The 18,383-nt window shown below is 41.0% G+C and overlaps 1 protein-coding gene across 1 annotated transcript in view; it reads right to left on the bottom strand.

Annotated features, from left to right (window-relative positions):
• PCNX2 (pecanex 2) overlaps positions 1-18,383 on the bottom strand; it is a 109,696-nt gene that overhangs the window by 38,846 nt on the left and 52,467 nt on the right. The window contains exons 20-24 of the mRNA XM_083433868.1: positions 17,985-18,135; positions 14,713-14,854; positions 10,310-10,487; positions 4,442-4,550; positions 2,160-2,289 (exon numbers count right to left, since the gene is read on the bottom strand). Of these exons, the coding sequence (XP_083289994.1) occupies positions 2,160-2,289; positions 4,442-4,550; positions 10,310-10,487; positions 14,713-14,854; positions 17,985-18,135 (710 nt within the window). The remainder of the gene's footprint in view (positions 1-2,159; positions 2,290-4,441; positions 4,551-10,309; positions 10,488-14,712; positions 14,855-17,984; positions 18,136-18,383) is intronic.

Below are 18,383 nucleotides of genomic sequence, written 5' to 3'. Positions count from 1 at the left end.
CGCTGGAGCAGGAAGTAATTCAAAATGAATGACTTGTTCTTGTAGGCTGTGATTGACATCATGTCCACACGTGCGCGTACATGTGATCAACTGAAATCATTGCAGGCACAGAATGCAAGCCATCAGGAATGTCTCTTGAATAAATCCCTTGACATGAGGGCTGCCATCCAATTAAATATATCTTAATTAATTGAATAAGTTTTGATGGATTAATTAATTTATTGAACTTGCATAAATCTGCACATGGATTCTGAAAATGAAAGTATTCTCTTTGGATTAAGGTGATGCGTGAATATGTCAGAGTATGAAAGACCCGTACAAATGCCTCTCCTTAGATGGCACCCACCATAGGGGATTATATAGGTACGTAAATTAAAAATAACCTAAAAGGTTTATTCAAAATTAATAAATCTGGCCAATCAATCAACCAAACCCTGCAACCCTGCTTAAAATGGGAGTTTGCAGAAAACGACAGCCCTCCTCTTGCGCAACTTGCATTCATTTCACACAAGATGTTTCCATATGGCATGCATATGTGTAGCAAGCACTTTTATAGTATACCTTTCATGAGGAAGGAAGGAAGGAAGAATGAAAAGCAAGAAAAATAAAAGCGCTTCTGTTTATTGCCACTTTGATCCTATTGCTAGGATTTTTCTGAAGGCACACAGTGGCGTTTGCCAGTGTACCTATAGCGACATGGCATGCTTAGCAAGTGGGCCACAACTACTCTACTATGCGTTCCAGCTATCATACCATTAGAAAGGCTACCAGCACATATTGGGGGCATAGAACTGAGTTTATGTTGATGGCTTTGTGGCATGTGAAATGCCCTGGGAATATACGCAGGAGAGTGGTTGCAAGTGGCATGTTGCTCGAAAGTGTGTGTAACAAAATTCTGAAGCTGTTTTTCTCATTAGAAAAACTACTCTCTTGGGGCCCCCAAAAAAATTAAAGGGGAAAAAACTGGATGTACATTTCCACAATATAAGATAAACAAATAAAATAAAACCTACATACAGCAACAGTGTTTTGTGTTGTGTAGGCTCCTATGCTGTAAATAATGGGCCCCGCCTGCTAATCTGCTCCCTAAAATATCACTGGTTTGCTCATTTCTATATATAGGGTGCCTACATTCTGCATGGACTTTTCAACAATTACTTTGATATAATGCATATTTTGTTATGTGCAAATGGCTTTAGATACCTATTAGGTTGATAAATTACCATATAGCATATATTCAAGACAAAAAACAGTGACAAATTGTTGTTGACAAAGGACAGCTGGATATATAAAGGGCCCTATTACCTTTAGTAGCTTAGGGCCTCATCAAACCTAAATCCAGCCCTGGGTGCCATCCCATTTCCATTCCCTCCTTGCTGCTTAATAATAATTTTGTTATATGTACCCTGCCCATCTGACTTCAGTTCTATGGCTCCCTCCCACCCTGGCTGGGCTTCAGAAAGGTGTTGCAAATATGTACTTGGAATCCTGGGGCTGGGGAGAACAGCAGTGGGGAGTAAGAGAGCTGCTGCAACCTGCTCCCCCTACTGCCCCCCCAAAAAAGTGAGAAAATGACTGGAAAATCACCCCCCTACCCCAACCCCTTGATGCTGACATTGCTTTTCAGCAAAGAAGTAAACTGTCAGGGTTTACTTACACATGACTGCATGTAATGTGTAGTTTGGCTCTAACAGACTCAGCCTTAAAGGTGAGAGCTTTGCTGCCCACCCAGCACCACTTATCTGACAGAACATTAACTGGCTAACATAAATTGTATTAATCCATTTTGACTTCTGCTGCCCAAAGGCCGAAATGATTTAGTTTCTAACTGCGGCTGCTGAATCAATAGCTGTTGACATTTGAGGCAGTTATGATTTACTCCCGTAGTTTTTTGGGGTCTTTTGGCCCTCTATGCACAGTAAATGGGTTGTGACAACTCCACTCTGATGATTGTTTAAATACATTTATTTTCCAAAATGACTAACATTCTACCAAACAGCCACTGGTGCAACATACCCGGGAACAGTAGCAAAATAAGCAGAGCAGTCTTCAAGGTCCACAGAAAAGCTGTGGGAACTGTTAGGCATAGAAGGAAAGCTTTCGAAAGCTCCAAAAACATTTAACAATAAAGTAAACAGATGTATAACACGTTGCCTTACTTGTAATTCCTTTCCCAGAACTTCACTGGTCTGGCGTATGATGTGAGAAAAATGACACTCCCGAGAAATGGACTCAGCGGAGTAGAAAAGATTGCAGTGGCCAGAGTCTGAAAGAAGAGCATTGCCGAATCTGAAAATTTCAAGTTAAGGTAACACAGATGAAGTTGCTGCCTTTTATGCTGTCCTTCGGGCACTTTCTGACCTATTTATCTTGCTAACTTTCTCCACAAAGAGGCAAAAGCAAGGAAGTCTCACAGAAAAGATGAGAGTCACCATCATTCAAACTTACCTGACTTAGTTGTGTGTCTATCATTTGTCCCCAGTGAGTGTTATGCTATGGACAAGATTACTGACATTTATCCAAACTTTCAGTGTCCCTGGGCTTCGAATGCCAATTGGAAGAACGTTTTAGCTGAAGCTAAGCCCTTTTAGGTCTGACTGAGTTCAATGATAGAGCTCTAAATATATGCATAGCTGCCTCATTGAAATCAACAGTATTTTGAAGTGTTTTTCTTTTTTCTTTTTACTTTGGCTACAGAGTCAGTGTGGTGCAGTGTTGGCGAGGTCCTGAGAGACCCGGGTTCAAATTCTCACTTGGCCATGAAGCTCCCTTGTGCCTAACCTCTCAGCCTAACCTACCTCAAACAGTTGTGGGAATTAAATGAGGAGAGGAAGAACCTTGAAATCTTTGTATTAAAAGATGGAATATAAATGCAATAAATAAAAAATAAATGAATAATAGATTGGGCTATTTGTCACTTGAATTAATTCAGGGTCCTGTATTGAAATGTGTCTAACATTTCTTCTTAATCTGTCATATATGAGCAACTTCTACTGTCATAAATAACTAATATGCTAATGATTTCTTTTTTTCATCCGTCTGTCTCAGCAGTGTGCTTTTGGGGGTGAAGCCAAACTGTTGGAAGGTTACATACAGTGCCTGCAGAGACTGATATGGGAGAGACATGTTTTGTTGGTAATTGAAGTAATAATCACATTTCAGCTTTTCTCCTAAGGCCTAATTAATCAAACGTTTGATGTTATCTGCCGTTTTAGTAAATACTTATCAAGTATATATCTGCAACTCCTTAAATTTATTGAGAGGATGCTATATAATGATGTCTGTGCCTATTAGTGATTATGTGAGATGAGTTGCCCTCAGAGCCTCTCAAACCCAATGGAGAGGATATGGGGATGAAGGAAGTGTCAACAAAGTTCAGTTGGCATAATATTGTGGGCTCGTGATTCATACTGGCTTGGAAGGACAGAAAGTCATCACTGTGGAGTACGTGCAAGGAGCAAGAAAGGTAGAGAAACCAAAGAAGAGGGGTCGAGGAAGCCTCCTAAAGACTACTTCAAAATCAAAAGCATTACAAAAATATCTATGCACACTCAAAGGCAATGGAGGCACTCAATCCATGCATATATTCCTCTATAATAAACAGGGAGAAAAAACGTAAGAGGTCTCATGCCAATAAGCAAATGGATGACCTTGGGAAAAAGAAGGCCTACACCAGGCATAGGCAAACTCGGCCCTCCAGATGTTTTGAGACTACAATTCCCATCATTGGGAGACTACATTCCCATTGGGAGTTGTAGTCCCAAAACATCTGGAGGGCCGAGTTTGCCTATGCCTGGCCTACATCTTTAAGACCAGCAGGACCCCAGCAATAATCCAGCGAACAGACTTTCATGACTTCACCACAAAAATGTAACATTCATCATAATAACAACAACAATTATTGCTAATCTGATCTCTGTAGTTCAGTCACTTTCTCTATTCCCAATTAATGACATAGAGGCAGTGCCACTAGTAGGGCTTCCATTTCTGAAAATGTCGTATCAAAGTGATGAGATTAGCCGAGATTCCCAAAGAGTCTGGGAAAGTCACTGTCCAATTTCCTTATCTGTCCGAGAGCCAACAATACATTTTAGCCATTCCTGCCTACATACTAGAGTGGCTTCTGAAGCAAAACAGACTTTAAGTTACACACCTCACCGAAGAAGTAATAATGTCACAAGCAATAATGAAATACATTTCTCAACTCATTGCTTTTTCTTATTTTTATCCGTTTAATAATTTATATCCCACTTTTCAAAGTATTGTTCAAAGGATCTTTTTTAATATTGCATTTTCTCCCTGTGGGAATATCCATACTTTTTTTTCAAAACTTTAACATAAAAAAAATTATATTTTTCTTAATATAAATTGCCCAAGAACACCCTGCTTTCCTTAACCCTCTGAATGCAGAACAAAATAGCAGGTACACTAAAAAGGATATGAGGTATTGCAAAGAGCTGAGCAAATACATGGAACGAAGAGCCCCAAGCAATCTGCCAAGGAGCAATATAGGTCAGAATGAACTGCAACTTTTGCAGGAGGTCCCACAGCTGAAAGCAAAAGAGTCAGAAAAGTTATGACAGCGTATGTGAAAAGCACTTTTTTAAAAAGAAAGAAAGAAAGAAAGCATTTTACCATATATATCCTATACAACACGCAATGTCCACGTACCTATATTACAATTATACTACCTCTTGGATTGTTGGTATTCAGTTCATATAGAAAGTGAAGTGGAATTTTTATTTTAACATAATATTTACTCAATCAATCAATCAATCAATATTATTATTAATTACCTGCCCTTCACCCCAAGGTCTGAGAGCCGGTTACAGCATTAAACACAATATTAAAAACAATTTAAAACAACTTGCAATCATAAAAAGTTGGGTCCTGAAAACATACATCTCTGATGTCAAAAGCCAATGTAAAGTGGGACATCTTCAGCATTATCCATAAGCTATATAATGAAGGTGCCTTGTGCACCTCTGCTAGGAGTTTCACATCTTTGGGGCCAGCACAGAGAATGCCCTCCCCAGGGCTGCCACCTGCCCTCCAAGCCCCTGAAGGTGGAGGAACTACCAAGAGAGCCCCCTCTGCTGATCTCAGCACTCAAGAGGGTCTGTAGGCGATCTTTCAGGCATCAGGGACGTGAGTGGTCAGGATAGCCATATGGCACACAGAACACATCTACCAGATAAATCCACCAGATTTTTCTCTGTAGAAAAATGAGCTTTCTAGCCAAGATGTTGTTCTGCATCACAAATGTGGGAAGGGGAAGGGGAAGGGGAAGAAGAAGAAGAAGAAGAAGAGAATCTTCCTAAAATAAAACGAAGATATATAAATAGAATGGCTAAATGTGTGAGAGACTTCTTTGTGTTCCATGCTCTTAGGGAGGAAGGTGAGGTCACAACAGGTAAAGGAGCTACTGCCCAAGGGAGCAGCTCCAGGTTGCATCTTTTCCTCTGCCCCTCTGTAACATGCAGGGCAACTTGCTCCATAACCAGACATTATAATGCTGTGAGTTATGACATCAGGGCATGGTTCCAGATGAAGTACATCTTTCAGAGGCAAAGGGAGAAACACATCCAGTTGATTGTCTTTTTCAGTGGGGTGATTCACGCAGCCATTTTTGAAGATTACTTTCAGTTATGGTGGTTTCTGCTTTGACTGCCAAGACCAAGGGTCTCCAACATAGCACTTGTGGGCACATATGCGCCTACAGAGGCCTTCCCTGGCACCCACATGCCCCCCTCTCCAAAGTTCAGATTAAAAAAAACATTATATTGTAGTCAATAGACTAGGTTATGGTGTATGAGTGGCTGCCGTGTGTATGGTGTCCCTGACCTCCTCTGGTTTGCAAAAGGTAAAGGTAAAGGGACCCCTGACCATTAGGTCCAGTTGTGACCAACTCTGGGGTTGCAGCGCTCATCTCGCTTTATTGGCCGAGGGAGCCAGCGTACAGCATGACTAAGCCACTTCTGGCGAACCAGAGCAGCGCAACGAAACACCGTTTACCTTCCCGCCTGAGCAGTACCTACTTATCTACTTGCACTTTGATGTACTTTCGAACTGCTAGGTTGGCAGGAGCAGGGACCGAACAACAGGAGCTCACCCCCTCATGGGGATTCAAACCGCCGACCTTCTGATCGGCAAGCCCTAGGCTCTGTGGTTTAACCCACAGTGCCACCCAGGTCCCCTAGTTTGCAAAGACACCCCCCCAAAAAAAGGAATGTGACCCTTCACTCAGAGTAAATGAAGATGCAGTTCTACCATACACCCCACTTCCACAGTTGCACACTGCCTTGACTTATTTTTTATTAGGTTTTTTTTTTCCTTTTTCAAAATGGTCTGATAAATCTGGAAGTCTGGCTGAATACTGACGACTGCTTCACTGTGCCTGTCCATCCAGACTAACCAATGAAAAAGTCACCAAACACTGAAAGTAATTTTGTGCACAATCCCGTTCTATCCCTTTCTATCCCCATCCCTTGCTTTTTCACAAAACTCTACATTTGGAGCAGAGCACACAAAATCACCAAGTCAGCTAGGCTTTTTGAGCAAACTGTGCAACTATGCAAAGTGTGTGAATCATGAAAATTCAGAAGCATTATGTGAATCTGCCCAATTTGCAAAACTTGTTATCTGCTGCAGTATTTGAGCTTTGTAATCACAGAGCTTGGGGTGCTTTAATGCCGCATTTGAGACCCCCAGATTCATAGCCCTGTTATAACCACATAACTGTCGGTTACCTATTTTGAAACATCTTACTGCTTCCACTGTTGAATTGGAATTATAATACTTTTCTTTTATGTGCATCCAATTAGAGATAATATTTTGCCCATTTGCAGACTAATTTGTGTTTATCTCCCTTAATGTGCATTGCTCATGAATGTTTTGAGCAATCTTTCTACATCTTTGGAGAAAATTGGCAGAGCTGGGGGACTTACATGTTGCCGATGATAAAGATTTCCTCATTGAAGTGCAATTTCTTTTCTACAAATCTAACTTCCCATTAACACTGAAAGTCATTTATGACTTGTGTACATCTTAGCTTCTGTTTATGCTTTCACCTATTTTTCTATACAGAATGTCATTCAAGTGAATCTTGTCTCTGAACCTAAAAGCTTTATAACTCTTCCCCTTAATTTGTTTCAATTCTACTATCAGTAAATAGTTGTATCCAGCAGTAACCTTCCATTCATGGAGAGCTCTTTAATCCTTTGGAGACTTCCATGAAGGAAAGGGAGAAAGTGATTTCCACCCATTTTCCCTCCTCTTCTCAGCCCCCTATGTCCCACCCCCATTTGATCCAGCCTCCAGAGGCCTGGAGGAACTTCCAAAATAGTATGGGAGGTGTTGCAAGGAACTGCAGGAAAAAGGGGGCAATTTTTAAAAATGGCCTTCCTCCCCATACCATTCATAAAAGGCTCAGTTGTATCAAAGAGCTTTCCATAAATGAAGAACAGTCCATTTTTCTTGCAGATGAGGAAGTTTCATTACAACCTCAAGGAGAAGCCCAGCAGGTGGTCTTGTGCTGAGCAGATTAAGTTGACAGATTCATTTTGTAACGTTTTCCATAAGAAATTTTGACAGGTTTTGACCTTAATCGGAGCCAAGCACACATATTGCCAAAGGACAAGGGTTCAACTGAACATATAAAACATTTCAGACTGAGATATCAAAGACCTTTTCAACAAATGTTTTGGATTTCAGGTGATTATGTTGCTTATCAGAATAAAAAGGCCAGCGGATTTCTGTCCTATCACTGAACATATCTTTACAACACTGGGTTGTTGTATGATGAAATAATCCAAGTGGAACTTATCAGACTCTCTATGAGTATTCAAGAGACACCACTCACCAGGCAAGATAGATTATTGCAGTTTGTGAAGTGTGAGTTGTAGGGCTTAATTCTTTTGGACAACTTGGTTCCACTTTTGTTATCTGTCTGTAGGGGGATGTGAACAGCAGCAATTTCCCATGGCAAACTTAAAGTTCAACGGTCTCTAATAAACAACCATTGCAATCATGCAAAGTAGTGGCATAAAGGGTATTTCCAGAGACGAAACAGTGGGCGCAGGGAATCTGCTGTTGGCATTCATCCGTTTCAAGGGAAAATGGGGTGAAAAATCTGGGATGAAGTCAAACTGCTGTGCTAGCAACACTGAAGTAACTTTCCTGGGGTGCAGGCCTGGGCATTGTGAAAGGAGAACCTGGGCTGCCCAGATAACAAGACCTACCCTCTCGCCCTCACTGATGTGGTCCAAAGGAAAGCAGAGCCTCCCAGTAAATAACTAACGGGCAATTATCCTCCACTATTTCAATCCGTCTCAGTTCCCTACATATCGTATGGCTATTTCTAATCCTGGATCACAGCCAAAATGCATCATCCATGCACAGCCCTCCTAATACCTTTATGAACCATTTTAATTTTGGTTCTGGCTCCCAAGCAATTTACTGAACTGGATGTTCCAGTATGCGGTAGCACATCCAAAAGCAGCTACAAGGAGCTAATAGGGAGAGGAAAGTGGCTGTGGAAAGCAATGCCCTGTGAGCAGTGAGGTTGATTTGCATCCTCAGTGGACTGCATTGATTACATACATGGGTCACCAATGTGGCGCTTGCAGGTGTTCAGAAGTCTGCCGAGGCCCTTCCTTGGGGCCCACAGGTGCCCACTGCCTTCTCTTGCTCAAATTACGCTTGAAAGAAGCTTTATTTGGTAGTCAATAGAAGGCTATTTAAGCCTAATTGCAATGGAGGTTGGGGGGGCTCTCCCCTCCCCAGCTGTGACCCGCCCACACAGCAAATGCCCCATACACTGTAATTAGGCTTCCTTCCACTGGCTACAACAGAAAGCTTTATTTCAAGCCTAATTACAGCAGTGGGACAATTTGGGGCGTGGGGGGCAGTCACAGATGAGGAGGAAGGGATACCCCTTCCCTTGCCAGCTGTGACCCCCGTCACCATTGCAAAGCACGTTACTGAGGACAGATGAAGAAAGTGTCATCTAACCTGGAATAACAAAGCTGGAGATGTTGTCTACTGTGGGTTTATTTCATTTCCCTCAGTGGAAAAATGGATATGCTTCTTCAACCGTGGCTTCACACGGATTGTTTTTTTCTACTGAAATGATTATACAGACTTACAACACTTAGGAAAAAGCCTTGCTGCTCAGACATGGGAAAAATCACACCTTCAGAGAATAATAAGTTCCTGGCTGTCACTTCCAGAGTTATTTCTACATAGCCAAAGGTGGTGGCAGCAAAAATGTGCTTTCTATCTTTCAAAAATAGTTGTCAACATTATGGTGATTGAACAGTGCATTGATTGAAGCTGTCATTTCCTTTTCTTGCTGAAGCAGAATGGACCATAGAGGGTTGGGAAAGATACAGTTACAGTGCCTGATGCCATTTGAGCAGGGACCTGACAGATAGACTTTTCATAGGAATAAAATTACCCCAAATTAATTTTTTTAAAGGCCAGCCCACAACATTTCAGAGATTCTTGGGGATTTAGATCCATGTGATGAAATAATAACCTGCAAAATCTAATAATTAATCTTCAAAACCCAGCAATCCTATAAGTATTTCATTTACAGAGTCACTGCAAATCTCTAATTACCAGCTCAATGAGATTGTACTTTTCACTCATTGTCTCAGCATGCCTCTGAATGAAACAATTTCAGCACGACTACTCCGCACATGCTATTTCCATTTTATTCACTTGTTTCCCAAGATATTGCTACCATGGTCAACTTCTCAATAGTTAATGGGTATAGGTCTATTATTTATTTGCCCCAAATAAACTCATATAAACTTTTAGGGAAGTTCTAAGCCTCTAAGACTAATCAAGATCTGCCTCTCAAAAATATGTTTAATTGGCCCCTAGCCTGTAGCATTTCTTCAATAAACCTGTAATATATGTACTTATGATTTTAGTACAGGCAACCCCCAAATTATGTGAGAGTTATGTTCCAAGGCACCAAGCGTTTAAGTGAAATCCTGTATATTTGAAACACCATTGACAAAGCCTACAAACCCTCCTCCCTCACCCTGTTACGTTTTGTGATGTTTTTGTGACTTTTGGGGTCATTTCCGGGTTTGGCGCAAGTCATGGTTTGTTTCTTTCCAAACAAACCATCAGTAAGACAAGAAACAGCCTTGGTTACCGTTTGTGGTTTGTTTGGAGAATAACAAACAAGGAACACAGGTTCAGATACAGTTAGACACATGTTATTAGTTATAGATTTTTGTTTCTTTTTCTTAAACACTCAAAATTGTGACAGAGTTTTAAGTAACATTTCACTTGCCTTATTAAACACAATGGACATCATGAAGAAATTCAACAAGAAGTTATCAGAGTTACCATAGTAGTCAAACTGGAAGAAGATGACAGTAAAGCTTAATGTAACAAACTGGTGAATGGGATTACAAAATGAAGACCGCAATAGCTTCATTCCCGCAATTGTAATCAGAAAGATATCACAGCTGCAAGAGGGAAAAGAAAGAAAAGAAAGAAAAGAAATCAGGAAAGTAAAACTTCAATAGAACAACTTATCAGGATATCTTCTGTTTCGTTTAACTAATCACTATACAAAGGTGACTATTTATGTCTGGCAGTAGTACCATTTTTTTATTGACTTTATTGAATCAAAACACAATGACATGGCTCTCCAAAGTTCTGGTACAACTTTAATCTGGACTGGTCCAGTATTAAAAGACAGGAAGTGACATTCAACATAATAGAGTCATAGAACTGTAGAATTGGAAGGAACCTAAGGGTCATCTAATCCAACTCCCTGCAATGCATGAATCTCAACTAAAGAATCCATATTGGATAGAGCTGTTACTGTCAGATAGTTCTTCCTGATGTTTAGTCATAATCTCCTTTCTTGTATCTGGAAACCATTGGTTTGGGTCCTACCATCAGGTGCAGGAGAAAATAAGCTTGTTCTATCTTCCATAAGACGGCCCTTTAGATATCTGAAGATGGCTATCATCTCTCAGCCTTCTCTTGGCTAAACATACCCAATTCCCTCAACCATTCATCATAAGGCTTGGTTTCCAGAACCCTGATCATCTTGGTTGCCCTCCTCTGTGCACGTTCCAGCTTGTCAACATCCTTCTTGAATTGTAGTGCCCAGAACTGGACACTATACTCCAGGTGTGGTCTAAGCAAGCAGAATAGAGTGGCACTATTACTTCCCTTGATCTGGATGGACACTATACCTCTGTTGATGCAGCCTAGAATAGCATTAGCTATTCATTCATTCATTCATTCATTCTGCTGCTGCTACTACTGCGGCATCACACTGTTGATTCATGTTCAGCTTGTGGTCTACTAAGACCCCTAGATCCTTTTTACATGTACTACTGTCCACCATCTTATATTTGTGCAGCTGGTTCTTCATGCCTAAATGTAAAAGCCTGCATTTGTCCCTACTGAAATTCTTTTTCTTAGTCTGGGCTCCAGTTCTCCAATCTGTTAAGGTCATCTTGTATCCTGATTCTGCCTTCAGTAGCATTTGCTACCCATCCCAGTTTGGTGTCATCTGCAAATGTGATGAGCATCCCCTCAATTCCTTCATCCAAGTCATTTATAAAGATGTTGAACAACAACGGGCCCAGGACAGAACCCTGAAGCACCTCACTTGTCACTTTTTTCCAGGATGATGAGGAACCATTAGTGAGCACTCTTTGGGTTTTGTCTGGCATGACTTGTCTTTGAGAAACCCATGCTGGGTATTAGTAATCACAGACCAAATGTTTAATTATCTGTTTTAGGACCTTTCCTGGTATTGACATCAAGCTGACTGGCTGGGTCTTCTCCCCACCCCACTTTTGAAGATCGGGACAACATCTGCCCACTTCCAGTCTGCAGGAACCTTCTCTGTTCTCCATGAATTCTCACAGATAATAGACAGAGGTGCTGAGATAACATCGGCAATTTCCTTGACCAGACTTCTGTTACGATATGGATGCAATGCAGCTGCAAACTGCTAGCTTGAAAACATCACATGATGGAATGTTGGTACTGTTCCGTGGGAAACAGAGGGACAGTCAATTCACAGGGCAATGCACCGGAATTAGCTCAGAGTGTAATATGAGCTCTTCCTCTTGCTCTTGTACAGGAAGTACAGGAGGTGTTTGTCACTCAACTGCTGGAGCATGAAGAGAGCAGTCATGTTTTCTGTAATGCTTCAAAGACAGAAATAAAAGCATGTAAAAACGTTTCTGTCTATCTCCTTTTCCCTGCCGGGAGAGCAGGAGGGAGGGGGTGTGTTCTTCTCACGCTGAGAAGAATCGCCTATCGCGACCTAGCCTGGATCTTGCTGGGGAATGCAGTCAGGGAGGTCAACAGGAGACCAAGCCGGGTGCCTGGGAGTGTTGCCAGTTACTCCTAATATAGGCTTGATTTCCGACAACTTCATCATGTGACCAGACTTTCACTTGCATGATGTGACTTCCCATTCTTCTTTTCCCTCCCTGGGTGCCCCCCAAATCTGCTCGAGGGTTGAGGAATGTCCCAAAGCAGAGTTTGGGGGCACATGAAAGGACTACAAGGGAAAGGAGGAGAGCAGAAAGTGCAGCACAATGGGCAGCATTAAGCAGGATATGCAGATTCAAATTTCTGCTCTGCCTTTTAGCCCACTGGATGATTTTGGGCCAGTCACTATTTCCCAGCTCTACCACACAAGTCTATTGAAAGAATTAAGATGAAATGGTATAACACAACTTCCCCTGAATCCTTTGGAACAAATTTCAAATAAATAACAATTTAAAAGGCTGGTGTCCTTATCTAGTATATGTATAACATATCTGAAAGATGTACCTATGAATTAAACTGATTTCCCTGCTGAAAGCACAGCGTTATATGTTTTCAGAGATCATTAATCATTATAACAGTTTTGGTGTCAACATACTGTTAAGTACTAGAAAATTAGAACATAAAGAAAGATAGTTGGCAAACTTCCCAGAATTCTTGCTTCTATCTTTTAGTAGGAATTGTGCTCTTTGTTTTACACCTTTATTTGTACATTGATCCATTTTTGCTGTGGAAAATAATTTTATTTTTTTAATGCATTTTCCAATAAAGATTACATAAGGATTGCTCCTAGGTTAATAGACATAATGCTATATACATATAGGCATTGCATAACCTCTTTGAAATCTTCCTTATGTTAATAAAGTAAACAGCACACAGTAGAAAAAGCAGGCTGTGGCACTGAAAATAATGGAAGAAGGCCACAAACCTCTTGCACAAATGGGGCAGGGAACTACCAGTTGGGGTAGCAGAAAAGCAGGGGTTCATTGTGAAGGGGGTTGCCCTTCCTTGACTTTCATATAAGATTGCAAATGTGTTCAGTTTTAGTTATTTTTACCTCAGTGAACCAAGCAATTTCCTTTTGTAATAGAAGCTTGCCTGACCCATTCCCAAAGGGATGTACTAGGAGTTTCAGGGCACCTTTCATCCATGGAAACAAACTTCTGTATGGGTTGACTACTGAAATCAGCCAAGTGGGAATTATGTCACCTCAGAGAAGGGATGGTAAAGCAGTGATGGGGAAATTGAGGTCCCCCAGAAGTTATTGGGCTGCAACTCCCATAAGCACCAGCCACACTGCTAATGGTGAGGGAGGACAGGGGTTGGAGTCCAGCAGCATCTAGAGGGCCACAGGTTTCCCCATTCCTGAGATAAGTTATTGATGCAAATCCTGTACATGTTGTTTCATAAAGGAACTGTGATGCTGCCACTACCTTCAAATTAAATGAAAACAAGCCACAAGGTTTCAGAATGTCTTCTCCAATGAGTGACATGTGCCAGTTTTTTCAAGACCTTGATACATGTTGTGATCTGGTCGTTCATTTGGGATTTTCAGCCTGGATGGATTTCGGTGGATATGAATCTAAAAGGCACTTATTCTTTGCTCCATGTCCCTTCAAGCAGATCTTTAGGTTTGCTACAGATAAGGCTACTCCAAACAATCAGCTAAATGTTGCCATGCGAATGAAATGTCAGAAACTCTTTCGGGGGCTGTCAGAGCTTCTTCTCTCATCTGTACTTTCAGTTTTGAAAGCAACACAGATAAGATGAGTTCTGAACTCACTGGCAGGCATGCTCCAACGTCATGAGAGAGCTTGCTGGGTTTGGCATCCCTGGAGAAGAATGAAGTCCAAGAAGGAAGGGCAAGGGGAAGAGCAAATGCTATCCTCCAGCCACATAGGGCAGCCCACTAGGTTAAGGCTCATGATGCCTGCATGGCCAGGGTTAGTGCAAGACATTTTGCCACCTGAATCAGAGCTCCTATGGCCCCATTTGTGTAGGGGTGGACAAATCTCTGAGGCCACCTTGCTCAGCACTCTTCCAAGGAAGAGGCCCCACTGGACAGTCCCACTTTCAGCAAAGGAGCACTCCTACAACACTAAACAGTGGTGAGTTAGTGGGGTGAGGGCACATAAATCCATCGCCTTTCCTGTCGCACCACCTGATGCAAAGGTCTCAATGCGGCCAATGGGTAGGCCAACCTGGAGGGAGAGACAGGAGAGACATCAAGCGCCTCTCCAGTTACAAATAATGGCTGCTATAGGTGATAGCAGTTTAGGAGAGGCAGGTCACAAGTTGTGGAAGCCTGAATGGTAGACCAGATGCATAAATGATATTGTCCAGCTCTTAATTCTACAAATAATGTATCACAACATTTAAGTAACTTACTGTGGAGTCAGCCTCTTGTATTTGCTGATTGAGAAGGCGTCATTGGTGAGGGCATTCAGTATTATTGCCGGATACAAGATGTACTTTTCAAAACACTGAAGCCACACATAGAGTCTTTCAAACCACATTAAATGGGCAGCACCTGAAAATTTCAAAACAAAGTGATGTTCTGTCAAAACTCTTGCCGTGCATAACAGGGTATAGCTCATCTGTCTCACACATGGCATTAGCTGATTTATTCATTTATCACATGGAATGTGAATGCCAAAATTGGTTCTGATTGGGAGGGAGGTGTTGATCTCTCATCAAAATCTGAAATGTGCTAGGATACCAAAGTGAAACTCCAAAGGGGCATTGGATTCATATGAGCACCTAGAAGTTGATTAAGCATTGGATCCCTGGTCAGTATTGCATATGTAATTAGATCAGAGCTCTATAAGAATGCAGATTTAACAGCAGTTCTAGAAACAACAGAAAATTGCAGTGAAGAAAACTAATCTTAACTAAGGGGATGCACAAGCCATAGCACTATATGTGAATAGCAGGGCAACAGCAAAAACATCAGAGAAGGCAGGTCAATAGCAATAGCAGTTGGGAAGTTATTAAGCAGGCAGAAAACCCAACACATCTTAAGCTCTCAAATCAGAGAGTAAAATTCTTGTTCAAAGATACATTGGTTGCAGGTGGCTTTCTTCTTCTTCTAGTACTTAACATTTTACCTTCTGAACTGAGCCAGGTAACCCTTAGCTTGAAACACATTTGGTTTCCAACCTGGGCACAAATCATAGCTTAGATAATATTGTTGGCTTTGGAAGAATTCTTTGGGGGGGAAACAAAGTTGAATCTTGTGCCATATGAGAATAAAGTATTTGGTGGAGTGCATCACAGTCCTGGTCTGTTAGTATGAAAACAAAGTCCAGAAGATTGCATCAGAAGGCTGGGTCATAAATGTAAGCAATGCCAGAATGCAAAGTCATTTCTAACACTCACTGGCTGTTAGCATTTTATTTTCATCTGGAAATAAACCAACAAAGAAGACCTGCACTTCCTTTACTCTCTCTATGTCATTTTGTAATAAACTGTAAAAAACTAGAAATTCTTCAGTACATTTTGGTATCAAAGACCCTCTTTCAAGATTGATTGTTCTGCGAATATATTTCCTTGCAACACCCTCCTGCCAAAGACACTTAACATTATAATGCATCTTTTTTAAATTTAAATAATGCATCTTATAAATATGTTTCTCTGCAGAGTATCTAGTTGTTGGATTGGTTTCAAGAAGAGACTGAGGTCACAGACGAGACCTACTGTCTTGACGTTCTTATCTTCAAACACGTCAAAAACACATATTGAGAGCGATTAAAGCACAGGCCCATCAAAAGTTGACAGCAAGTTTCTTAATTGGAGCAAAGAAAAAGTGAGGGTTATCCAAAGACAAGCTGGCTCCTAGCCAACAGATTTCTAGGAGAACTGGAAAGAAGTCTCCAGACACCACCTGCTGAAGATAGCAATTCCAAAATACCCACAATATGACTTTTTAAAAACCTCAAATTTAATGTTCCTCACGACACTACAGGGCAGGAAATTTAAATCACAGTCTCGTGTATTCATGCCACCCAAACTTTAGTTTGCATCCAAATATCTGAAAAAGAATTCTGCCAGAAATTTAAACACTGAAATGCATTTTTTAATTATGGGTTGCACATACTGCATTAAACTCATTCATCAGCATGCAGTGGGTTTTTTGTTCTTGTTTCTTTTTAAGATTGTAAGAAGCTTGGAGAAGGACTACAGCTTCCCCAGCAAAGCACCTGCTTTGCATGCAAAAGGTTCCAGGTTCAATCTCTGCCATATCCAGCTAGACTCCCTGCCTGAAACCTTGGAGAGTTGCGGCCAATCAGAGCAGGCAATACTGAGCCAGATGGACCAATGGTCTGACTTCATATAAATAGCTTCCTGATAAATTAGACAAAACTAAAGTCAAAGGCCAGAACAACTACAAGCGCTCAGGTTAGTTGGCTGACATAAATAGAGGATGCAGGTTGTAAAGGTTGTTCTAAACAAAGGGAGAAACTTGTCATCCACTACTACAACACAATATCCGTTTATGCCAATTAGTTCTTTACTGAATCTCTGCCAGGCCTCTAGGAAATTGCATAGCAGCAGGGCTCAGTGGGTTGAGGTCACTGAGAGAACAGCAAATTACCATCCCTGACAGCAGTCGAAACGCTGAACGGATATAAAAAAGGAAGGAAGCAACCACAAAAAAACCAGTTTCAGCAATTCAGCAATGCTGCTTTCTATTGTCAAACTTTATTTGTTCAAATATACTTTCATAAATTGTTGTGTGTGTGTTTTACTTATCTCCAGTAAAAGGTAAAAACAAGCCATGATCCAGGATCGTCACACACAGAGAGAGGGTAGACGAATTCAGCAGGAAGAGGGATCGCTCACCTGTCTTGCTTCCTCTCACCCCTGACCTGTTTCCTTATGCTTCCTTCCCACAAGCGCAGGCAGCAATCTGACTGCTAGCACCTGAATCAGGAACAGCTCTGCACACAAATGCGATTGCTGGATGTGCTTACAGGAATACCCTAAGGAAGAGCTTGGTAGGTCAAAATGCACCCGATTTTGCAACATTGCTTTCTTGCAATATTTATTTTGAGGTTTTCAAAGATACATAGCAACAATTGAGGTAAATGCAATGGGAAACAATCTAACAAGAATTAGTAATGAAAAAGTGGGTGGGTGTTTACATGATCCACGGGAGTTCTATTCAGAATGGAGTCCACAGGGGAATTAATTGACTTTTTAAAAGTTTTTAATGTTTTTGCTTTTATATTATTTTTTGAACTTTTTAATGCTTTTATTGTATGGTTTTTATATTGTAATAATTTTTAAACACCTTTGATACAGCTTTTTAAAAAAGAGATATACATATATATATATGCAAATTTATCTGCAAGACTCCACTTTGAGTAATATCACTGGAATGGGCAAAGAGAATTCAGGATCAGATAGATTCTGTCTCTCTCTCTTCTTGGGTGTCTCAACTGCACGTTCAGAGAGGCTTCTGCCTGATCCCTGATATGCTATTATTCTTGCACCCAACAATTGACTTTGCCACAATCTGCCTGTTTTCATTTCCCTTTGTATTCCATGGACGATTACTCTCACTGATGTACAAAAAAAATCATTATAATGTAAAGCACATATAGACAGTGTCACTTAAAACTTTTTTCTTAAAAAAAGAAGAAGAAGCTTTTACACACCTCTTAATTCTCTCTGCTGGTATTCTTTATTTTTAAGGATCGGGTGGGAGATCCACAGCCATGGATGGTGCTTGCGAAGCTGAGGAATTAGGTAGTGTGTTATGAATCCCACAGTCCACGCTAAAGCATAAAGCACAATGCTGAGAAATGGCTGAGTTGAAAGGAGAAGAAAAGGGGGGGGGGGGAGAAACCAAATCTCATTTAAAAACAACATATTAAGTACTATAATATATATAGTTTAAAAAAAGAACCGCATTTTTTGTATTGCTCTTTCCATTCAACATTTGCCCATTTTTATTTTGGAAAACATGCTTGTACAGGCAGATGTGGGACTGAGGAAACGAAAGCAAACTCTCCTGTCTCTCAGTTACTCTTTACCGTGTGCTTTATTACACACTT

Source organism: Podarcis tiliguerta, assembly GCF_965153285.1.
Source record: "Podarcis tiliguerta genome assembly, chromosome: 3".
NCBI lineage: Eukaryota > Metazoa > Chordata > Lepidosauria > Squamata > Lacertidae > Podarcis > Podarcis tiliguerta.
The sequence above is the reverse complement of the archived record's forward strand: the minus strand, read 5'-3'. Positions and strand labels throughout refer to the sequence as shown.